Consider the following 11,530-nt stretch of genomic DNA (forward strand, 5'->3'; position numbering starts at 1 on the left):
TTAGGATTATTCACTAAATTGAATATTTTTTAGTAATTGAAGGTGAATTTCAAGTTTAAGGCCAAAATGGCCAAACAGTAACCATAGTTGACTGGGGTTGAATTTTTACAGTCCGGCCTAACATTTGGAATTCAATTTGAAAATGAATTCTCATTTTGTTTCCACCTCATATTTTACATCTGGATGTATTTCTTAATATATTAAATGTTTATCTGTTTCCTCCTGACTTGGATGGATTTCTCAGCAGCTTTTCTGATATCTTGATTTCTCAGGCTATAGACAATAGGATTTAGCAATGGAGTTACCAATGTATATAACAAAGACAGAGTCTTATTTACATCCAATGAGCTGTCTTTGGGTTTAAATATATAAATTGTTGCTAGCGTGCCGTAATACATACACACAATGCTCAGGTGGGAACTGCAGGTGGAGAACGCTTTCTGTCTCCCGCTGATGGTTGGGATCTTCAGGATGGTGAGAAGAATGGAAGTGTACGTTACAATGATAAAGAGTAATGGAGAAAGAACAAGAGGAGCAGAAAGCAAGGATGTCAATAGCTCCACGGGCCTGGTATCTGAACAGGAAAGTTTTAACACTGGAGCAATATCACAATAGTAATGGTCAATGATGTTGGAATCACAGAATTCTAACTCATGGAGAAAAAAATAGATAATAAGACTCAATAAAAATCCCAACATCCAACAACCAATGGAAGCACGAACCTGTAGATTGAAGGTCATGATTTGTGTGTAGTGGAAAGGATTACAAATGGCGACATATCGATCAAAGGACATCACAGCTAGGATAAAGCATTGGGCAATAGTTGGCACACCCAAAAGACAAAACTGGATAATGCATCTAGAGACTGACACATTGCCTCCTCCAGCCAGAACGAGATGCAGCATGTTTGGCACAATACTGCTGGTGAATAGAATTTCCGACACGGACATCTGGCTGAGAAAAAAGTACATGGGACAATGGAGACTTTGATTCATCACAACCAAAGAAATAACCAAAATATTTCCCAGTAAGGATATGAGGTAGAATACCAGAAACAGAACAAAAAGGAGCGCATTGAAGTATTGACGTTTACCAAATGCCAGCAGCAGGAATTCAGTGATTCGTGTTCGGTTTTGCCCCTGTGATGCCTGAGGACAATGACAAGAGTTTCTTTATATCAATTCTTCCACATACTTTTCCATATTTGTTGAATACACATTGGATCTATTTAGCAGGTGTTGATAAATATTTACATCTATAGGAACCAAAGACAGTCTATCCCTTCATCACAATCTAAGCCATAAAATATTATGTTGGCATCTCCATGGTACATTTCTAAAGGTGTCTGGATCATATTGTCTAGCCCCTTAAGAATAAAAAACTGTACATAGCTGCAGTGTCCAGTAATGCAGTAAGCCTGGGGATGGGGTAAAAGGATGGGCCACTGACACAAATCACATAACCAGAACTGCCGAAAGGGGCGAACATACCCAAAAAGGGGGCATGTCTGTGTCCCCATGTCTCCCAGTGCCTTAGTGTCTGTGTCCCCATGTCTCCCAGTGTCCCCATTTTCCTAGGACACTAGGGGACATTGAGAAACATTGGGACACTGGGAGACATGGGGACACTGAGATACTAGGGAACACTGAGAGACCTTGGGGCACAGACTCTTGGGGACACTGGGAGACATGGGGACACTGAGTGACTTTGAGACACGAGGGGACACTGGGAGACATGGAGTACTGAGACACTGTGATACAAAGGGGATACACTGGAGACTTGATAAAGACCTGGGTACAGGTCAAAATGTTGTGGTGTCCAATAAACCTGCTTAAATCTATCACAGTGAGTGCCTGAGATTTTTTTTCTTTTATACTAGGGGACACTGAAACACGTGGGGACACTGTGAGATATCAGGACATGGGGACACTGGGAGACTAGGGGACACTGAGACACTATAGACACTGAGAGACACCAGGAACACTGGGAGACATGGGGCATTGAGACACTGTGATACATAGGGGACACTGTAATACATAGGGGACACTGAAGATTTGATAAAGACCTGGGTACAGGTCAAAACACTGCAGTGTCCAATAAACCTGCTTAAATCTATCACAGTGAGTTCTTTAATATTAGGGGACATTGAGACACTGGGAGACATGGGGACACTGGGAGACATTGGGACACCGAGACACTGGGAGACTAGGGGACTTTGGGAGACTAGGAAACACTGACACACTACAGACACTGAGAGACACCAGGGACACTGGGAGACATGGGGACACTGAAATACTAGGGAGTGCCCATGTCTCCCAGTTCTCAAAGTTGCCCAGTGTCCCCATGTCTCCCTGTGTTCCCCAGTGTCCCCATGTCTATCTGTGCCCCCTAGTGTGTCAGTGTCCCCATGTCACCCAGTGTCCCCTAGTGTTTGTATCCTCATGTCTCCCAGTGTCTCTGAGTCTGTGTCACCATGTCCCCATGTCACTAGGGGACACTTTGGGACATGGGGACACAGAGACTAGGGGACTCTGGGAGACTAGGGACACTGAGAGACACTAGGAACACTGGTAGACATGGGGACACAGACACCAGGGACAGTGGGAAACATGGGGCCACTGTGTCCCTAGTGTCTCAGTGTCCCCATTCCTCCCAGTGTCCCAATTTCTCCCCAAGTCTCTCACCGTCCCCAAGTCTCTCACCGTCCCCAAGTCTCACAGTTTCCCCTAGTGTCTCAGTGTCCCCATGTCTCCAAGTGCCCCCTAATGTCTCAGTGTCACCAAGTGTCCCTATGTCTCTCACCGTCCCCATCTCTCACAGTTTTCCCTAGTGTCTGTGTCCCAAGGTCTCCAAGTGCCGCAAGGTGTCTCAGTGTTCCCAAGTGTCCCTATGTTTTCCAGGTTTCCCTAGCGTCTCAGTGCCCCCTAGTGTCTCAGTGTTAAGACCTGCAGTGGTTATGGTGCTGCGGTCTTCTATCCTTTCCCCAATAGCTGAGCATAAGTGATTATAGCTGCAGCAGGGAGTAGAGGAATGAAGTAGATAAATGCAGTTTCCAAGACGATTCTCCCCAGCAAATAGAATATCCCCCAAATATAAGCCTAGACTTCATGAAGGGTGTAACAGAACTAAGGTTTATTGAAAATGCACTGGCTTTTATGAGAAATCCTCCTGCAAGAGGACCTCCCACAGCAAACAAAGACATTAACCAATCATCATACAGTTTTACAGTAATACACGCCTTCCCTCTGCCTGGGAGATATTGAGATAAGTTAAGGAATAAATCAATTATCTCCAGGTAGAGGGCACACAATTTCCCAAAAAGTCGGAACACCCCTTTCCACACAAGGTATCCCCACAAATTACATATCCCCTGATAGCCCCGATCTGGGGGACAAACATATCCAAATTTCACCCAGATCAGGCGTTCTTAAAAAGTATGGAAGTCATGTTTTACCGACCACACACGAGGCTCCTGCCCAAACAGTTCCACGAATTCAGCGTGTGCGGTCGGTCAATTAAGAAAAAGGCAAAAAACGAACAAAGTACTGAATGGATCCTCCTGGCTCATAGGAGTGATTGCTCCCCTGGTCCGTACGAACAAAACTACCGAATGGCGCTCCTCTGGCTGTTCGGTAAATAAGAGAAGCCGGCGTTCGGTAGTTTCAGGGGTGGTTCGTGCGGTCGAGTGTCCGATTTTAGTTCCAGACAGTCGACAACCAAGTCCCGCTGACTCTCCTCGTGCGAACAAGATGGCCACGGTCTGTTATTCCACGTGGCGTTTGGCTATACGAACAGCGGCCGCCCAGGGAGCACTTAATTAGTCGGTTCCTTTGAACGTAATGAGCCAGGAGGGTGGTCGGTGTTCGGTAGTTTCAAACTACCGAACCCATATTCAATAACCATGCAATAATTGGAGGAAACAACAGAATACAAAGAAGAAAATATTAAAAGTCAATTTTCTTCACACTCAGTGTCACCATGTTTCACAGTGTCCCCTAGTGTCTGTGTCCCTATGTCTCCCTGCAGCTTTTCCCCCCATCCCTCACTTACCTGAGCTGTTGGCTGCCTCTGCAGACTGGGAGCTGCTGTTTGAACTCTCTGGGCAGAGCTGCTCCCCACGAATCAGTGAGTAGAAAGAGGAAGCTGTAACTTCCTATCCCTACCGCTCTCCACACACACACAGCCAGTATTGCATCTAATCTCAGTTTATACTGAGACTGACATTGGTATTGCCGCTATTACTGCAATACCGGCACTGGCTAGGCAGGCTCACATACCTGATAAATACTTCTGAGAAATACCTGTCAACCCTAGGAAATACCTGAGAAATACCTGGCAACCTTAAAAGTTTTTTTTTTAAATCAATGGGCCTATTCCATGGGCTTGGGCTTGGGCTTGGGCTTGGAGCTCCAGCTCCATCAGCCCCTATGTTAATCTGGCCCTGCGTTGAGTCATATGTCCCACTTGTCTGCCCTCGCTTGTGCTGTCTCTTGGATGACAGAGATGCACTGACCAACCAGATAGGATAACATGCAGCAGATGTGCCACTTTCATGCCCTCTCCCTATAGTGAGTGACAGAGTGGGAATGAGGCGCTCTGGACACTATTTAGTAGGAAAATTATTAAATGTGCGCTGGTTAGCAGAGACTCAGGACTGGTGGTAATTTCACAGGTTGTTTAGAATGATTTTTAACATATCGGTTATATTTTTATCATTCTCATAATTCCCGAGTTCTTTGACTGAGGAATGTAGTGGAGGAGGCTACGTTAAGCAGTTAATACATTCTAAGCAGGAGTCACTATATTGCAAACCTCACTAACTCACTAACTTCTGCTGCTGAACTTGGTAATTAAAGTGGGTTAGATAAGACTGCAGTTCAGACGGTGGTTTTAATGCAGTGGATTCCCAGTGTATTCTGTACACTTACTATTACAGATGCCAGTGTTAGTCTCTGTGACCGCTGTTTACAATGAGCCGATGAGTCCAGCTGCCAGATGCTGCCACCATTTTTATTTCCCTAGTGGGAGAAAAGACACCATAAATGGAAAACCAGAATCTTGTATGGCAGAGAATGAAATCCAAATAAATGGTATGCAGTGTTTATTATTTATAACATTCAAATGAATTACATTTTCTGTTTGGGGTAGATACAACAAGCAGTGCTAGATTAAGAGTCTTTTGGGCCTGTTGCTGATTGGACCTAATCATAGAATCCTAAAGACGAAAAAGATTACAGCTATACCTTCCAGGTGTCTTGTATCTGGTGGAATACACTTGCAGAATGCTTTTTTAAGATTGCACAAACTCTATGTCAATCTCTGTCTTCCATCCATCAGCATAGTCTGTCTGGCCATATTAGAAGCCCCCAAGCTCTCTCACTCATTAATCACAAACTCTGAATCCTCTGTCATCAGCACTCACTGTCCACTCCTTTCCTTCCTGTTTTACTAGCCGGCAGAGGTCCAGGTCTGCAGACTGGGACAGAGAAAGAGCTGGATGCAGTGTGTGTAGCAGAAAGGGGACATGTCACACTGCTACATAATGACAGGAGGATGGTGGGCTGTTAGAGAGATGGAAGCAACAAGAAAATTGACACATTTCACAAAAATAAGTTGTTTTATAGTCGGTCAGACCCCACATTTTGCTTTCTTGCATCTCTCAGAGGTTTCTCTGGGAAGGAGGAAATTAGACATATGGAGGGGATTTGATGCAGTAGGAATGAGACACACAGACAGGCTAGGGGTGGGGGGAAGGCACATGGGGGGTTAGGGTGCGGGCAGGAATAAGACACATGGAAGGAGGGATGAGACGTATGGAGGGGGTCCCAGGGCAATATTTGCGCCGGGCCCGGTGGTTTCTAGTTATGCCTCTGCTCTTTAGGTATCATGAAGACTGGAGTCCTTGAAGCCTGCCTCTGTGTCCAAAAGGCTGGAGTCCTCTTGTATCCTGGAGGCCACAGTCCCATAAGGTCTAGCCCATTGCCTGAAACCTGAGTCATCCATACAGTCTTGTATCCCATTGCTAGCCTTGTATACTGAGGTTCCCAACTTTATTTGTTTTACATTTGTGTTATCGTCATTTATGCTTTATCAGTGTGTATACATGTTTTTCCCTTTTCCCTTTTACCTTATTGTATTGTGTTTTTCTCTGTATGTGGGTTCCTACTTAATGGTGGTCAGCACCATTTCCCAACTAAATTCTGACAACTTTGCCTCACTGTAGTACCTCTAAACTGGGGAATTGCATTATGGAAAAACATATGAATGGCACACATGGTTTATGACAAAAACAGATAATATGAGAACAGACAAGCTTAGAGAAAAACAATAGCTTTCCCTTTGGTAAATCCCTGTTCAGGTCTCAAATTAGTGTTTGCTCACTTGTGACATTACAGAGACAACCTATTCCAAGGCTTTTCAGACTAATTCCACCCATAAGGGCAGTCCAGAACCGAAATGCCAGCAAGTTATCTCTGCATGAGAGATACAGAAACCCAGAGCGATCATTTTGGCCTGCTTTGTGCATTGTCAGCAGGGTGTAACTGCTACCCCTGTAGGCACAGTGAACACTGGGTCCACGGCTGGATTACTCTTTTAACTTTGAGAAAGCCGAAGCAAATGCATTGCCACAAAAAGCGAGAATATGAGAACTCTGAAAACAGACAAAAGCTGTGAGGAACTCAGTAGTTCTCATATTTTCTGTTTTTGTTGCACACACAATTTAAAGTGTTGTTGTTGTTGTTATGATTATTAATATTTTTTTTTAAAAATGTCAACCCAGCCTCCCTTTTCCTGCCTTTACTGGAGAGAGCTGGAGTTGAACCTCATCTCTAGTGGTCAGTGTGGAGCTGGAATCACATTCACATCTTGTAGCTGAACAGATCCCTGGTACCTTTCAATGTGCTCTTCTCTGCACTACTGCACCATTGGGGATACTTATGAACGTGTTCGGAAAAGTGGTGGTTACATTTTGATCATATTTTTTAAAGTGACATAAAAAGGGACAATTTTCTTAATAGTAAATTCCACCATTTTTTATCAAAAAATTTATTTATGAAATTTATAGTGGCAAAAAATCATATTAAAAAATAATGGTTACAGTGCAAAAAAAAAATAATCAACAAATGAAGCAATCCAACAGATGTAATAAAATGTATTAAAAATCTGGTGTAAAAGTGTGGGCGATAGTTTTATAACTTTCCCACAATATTCCTAACATTGCCTCTGCAGTCTTATACTATATTATTATGTATTATTATTATTTATAAAGGACCAACAAGTTCTCTTCTCGTCCACCCTTCATCATGTCTATAACCTCTTCTATTCAAATCTACATTATGTCCCTAACTTTATATTTCTCATCAAACATAAATGCTGTTCCTAACCTAGGTTGACGGGGTGTAGCATGACGTAGCATGCACGTTCCGACGGAAGTGAACAATGTATAATGATTACTGAATATCAAAGGGCCGGAGGACAACCAGCACAGTACATTATAGGTCCCACTGAACTCCGCAATTGAATGGGAGGACGGGAGAAGAAGTACTCTACGAATCGGTAAGGGTCGGTTTCCTGACATAATTATAGTTTTGCGGGCAGGTCATCCTGTCGTTGGCACCCCTGCTAAGGGAAACCTTCCCCAGCTTATTTTGTATGAACTTAATAAGTTAATAAGCACTGTGGCAAAACCCGCCTCGCCACTGGGCATTGGAGAGGCCTGGCTGCCCGCCTCCTACCTGCTGACTATGGCCCCTGGTAAATTTGTACCTTTGAATGCAAAATGAGTTTGTTTTCCTGGCACTATAGTGGTCCTTTAAGACTTAATTTTTATTATAGTAAGTTAAAATAGGTAAACAGATATGTTTACTCTGTATAGTTATGCTGGGCTAAGATTCCATGATTAGTTAATAATACTAGGGCGAAAATAGGGGTAGCAGTTTCAATCACCGCAACTATATGTGCATTAGTATACTCACAGGATATCAGGATAATATGCGCCTGTAGGGTGCCTCCCCAGATAGCAATGGGGGCTCAGAGAGATGCTCCTTTTTCCTACTTGTAGTGTTATTTCAACGTATAAATACATTTTTTATTAAGTCCCTGAGGAAGTTCCTATACTGGAATGAAATGTGTAGGACTTATATTGGTATTTTATACCTTTTAATTTACTGGCAATAAAATAGTTTTTTTACCACCTTCCTTATTCCTGCTCCCTTTATACATTGAAATAACGCTACAAGGAGGAAAAAAGTAGGATCTCTCTGAGCCCCCATTGCTATCGGGGGAGGCACCCCACAGGCGCATATTATCCTGATATCCTGTGAGTGTACCATATTGGTGTGTCACAAATAGTTTTACAGGATACTACACTATGTTATTTTGTTTCTTTCTATTATCTTTTTAGGTCTGCAGCTGTATCCCATTTTTTCTACATTCTATACATATATCTATTAGTGACCCACTGGGAAGGGTTACTTTGGGAAGCTGCCAATTAACTAATTAAGTTAAGTATTATATATATATATATATATATATAGATATAAATTTCTTCTGGTATATGTGCGTTAGAGCTGACACCTATAGTTAACTTGGTGTGCTACTGCAACCCCTATCAGCTTAGAAGTGGAGGAGAGAAATAGTTCATATAAGTCTAAATAAATAGAGAGTAACTAGTGGCCTAATCAAGATAGAATAGAGGCTAATGTGCCTTTGAGGGCACCTCTTACCCAAAATTCTACTCTCACACTAAGCTGACATCTATGCCCAAACCACACAAAAAATGAATTAAAATAACTGTAGAAGATAATGACAGACTGACATCTCTGGTATGATAGTGTTCTACCCATGTGCATAGACATTGTTTGCTCTCACATAGACACATACACTCTTGAGATTTATTTTTGTTTTGTTTTTCATTGAATTAATTAACTAGGGTTTACCCCCCTCTCCCCATTTCTTTATGTAAATCTCGAAAGTATCTGTCTCTAGTTTTGCATTACACAATTGGACTTAATTCCAATTGTGCAAGAATATCCCACTGGGGCTTTATCTATTGAATGATACTTATCTAATCTAGTGCAAAAGTGACTATTGTTCTTGAGCCAATATATCAACTTTGTATCAGCTATACTCATCAACAATATTACCTACATACAGCAACTTTAATTATGTCCTTGTCCTGTATTTTTGATCTAATGTAACTATATTTTATCCAATTCCCCTACAGAGGCATATTTGAATAAAGCATGATAAAATAGGTGAACTGGATTTTTGCTAATTGTTATAGTCAGAGACTTAGCCAGAAAGGCTCTGGATTACTAATCTAACCACAAGTGGTGAAGTGTTTCAACCTCAGAGTATACATACTTTATTTTCTTTTCAGATAACACCTACATACAGAGCCTTGTCTCTGGAGGGAGTTACAATTTTATATCATTGATAAATAGGGGTTATGCCCCGAGACACTACTGGAGGGTATTTTTGGTGTTTTAGATTCAGAGTGAGAGATTCTGCAAGTGCAGACCTCCCAATTCTGAACAACCCTTTACATTGTATTCCTAGCCTCTTCTATTCAATCCTACATTGTATTCCTAGCCTCTTCTATTCAATCCTACATTGTATTCCTAGCCTCTTCTATTCAATCCTACATTGTATTCCTAGCCTCTTCTATTCAATCCTACATTGTATTCCTAGCCTCTTCTATTCAATCCTACATTGTATTCCTAGTCTCTTCTATTCAATCCTACATTGTATTCCTAGCCTCTTCTATTCAATCCTACATTGTATTCCTAGCCTCTTCTATTCAATCCTACATTGTATTCCTAGCCTCTTCTATTCAATCCTACATTGTATTCCTAGCCTCTTCTATTCAATCCTACATTGTATTCCTAGCCTCTTCTCCTCAATCATAAATTGTATTTGTAACCTCTATTAACCTACTGCACTCCATCCTGCATTATGTGTCCAAATAGTAATACAATAAGCTGATAACTGGACAGAATCCTATTTCACTTTAAAACTATAACCCATATTAATTTTCAACATAGACTTCTAACTTTTCCTCTTCCATGCATTTTGTGTGTATTGTTTAAATAATTTTATGATATATTGTTTTTTTTTATTTTGTTCTTTTGTTTTTGAAGATTGTTTTTTCTAAAGGTGTAAAATGTGTTTTACTAAATGGGCACATCTTCTGGTTCCTATATTATGCTTAGTGTAGTTAAAACGCCAATAATAATATATTTATCTGATGTGAGATGTTCTTACCTCTGGGATCAGGTCCATTCCTTTGACTGCCAGCTCTATAATCAAATACCTTTTTATATATCTTACCCATCATGCTTGGGGAATCTCTTCCTCAATCCCCGAACGCATAAGGAAATGCTACATATTACCAATAGACTAATTACTGTGTTTGTTTTTACACTGATAATTGCAGTTTTGATTCCCTACAATGTTATGAGAAAAAAATACACACGTTTCACTACAGGACAAGTTAACTATTAATGTTTATTGCCAAGCGAATGTTTAAAAAGTAAATTTTATTATAATTTTTTTAAGTATTACTTTTCAAAACATAGATCACACTCGAGATGCTACCCCTTTAGAAGTGTCAGCATTGTCTGTTAGTTTTGGAGGTGATATGAGTCTTACCCTCAGCCTTGCAGGAATTGCATTTAGTTTGGCTCATGAAAAGCTTAGCTATGAGGCAGAGGGTGAGGCAGAGGTTTATACGGGAGCTTTCCTCCCTTTTCAACAGCAACAAGTGCACAGTTTTCCCCTTCCTCTCCATTTTCTGTGATAGTAGCACCAGCTAGTGCTTCTTCAACCCATAGTAAAACACCACCTATTTCTTCAAAATTATTTTGGAAATATTTCTATTTCTAGTTCTCGGACCTCATCACTTTCTCGCAGTGGAGCAGTTACCACCACCAGTGTAACTGTGCCAACATTCCCACTACCACTGGTACTACTAGCCACATTACCAGTGCAGATGCTACTGTGCCAGCTTCTAGTTGTTGTGCTCCTGCTGATGTTCATCCACCCACAGCATCATCAGGGACATCCCAAAAGAGAGAGGCGAATATGTTGCACCACAGTAAAGGTTGTATACACTTTTTTGTTTGAGATGGGCACCTCGCAAAGTGCAAACTTTGTGGGAAGTAATTCAGCAGAGAGAGAGTGTTGGGTCATCTTACCAGGGCAAAGAGGAGGAACCATGAACTCCGCAGCCATCACAAGGCTGTTTTATAAGGGAAGAGTCAGAAAAGAGGTGGGGCAGGCTACATAGCTACTACTACTACTACTACTACTACAACGACAGGTACTGTTGGCTCTGTAGAAGTGACAATTAGGAGTAATAAAAAAAGGTGTTGAAAAGCCAAGAGCTACTGGTACTGGCAGCCAACGACCACTGCTATTTGGAGCATTGCAACGTGTCCAGTCCAATTTTGGGGATTTCACTCCATGGCTATGTCCAAACAGCATTGAGTGTGTGTGAATATTTGTTACTCCCTTCTATACTTTAACT

The 11,530-nt window shown here is 41.7% G+C and overlaps 1 protein-coding gene across 1 annotated transcript; it reads right to left on the reverse strand.

Moving 5' to 3' along the window:
• Positions 1-200: 200 nt before the first annotated feature.
• LOC134601951 (olfactory receptor 5J3-like) lies at positions 201-10,284 on the reverse strand. Its single transcript, XM_063446457.1, has 3 exons — positions 10,267-10,284; positions 4,929-5,018; positions 201-1,148 (listed from the first exon to the last, which is right to left on the reverse strand). The coding sequence occupies exons 1-3, from the start codon at positions 10,282-10,284 to the stop codon at positions 201-203; spliced, it is 1,056 nt and encodes a 351-aa protein (XP_063302527.1).
• Between the last annotated feature and the right edge of the window lie 1,246 nt (positions 10,285-11,530).

Source organism: Pelobates fuscus, chromosome 3 (genome assembly GCF_036172605.1).
Source record: "Pelobates fuscus isolate aPelFus1 chromosome 3, aPelFus1.pri, whole genome shotgun sequence".
NCBI classification, from domain to species: domain Eukaryota; kingdom Metazoa; phylum Chordata; class Amphibia; order Anura; family Pelobatidae; genus Pelobates; species Pelobates fuscus.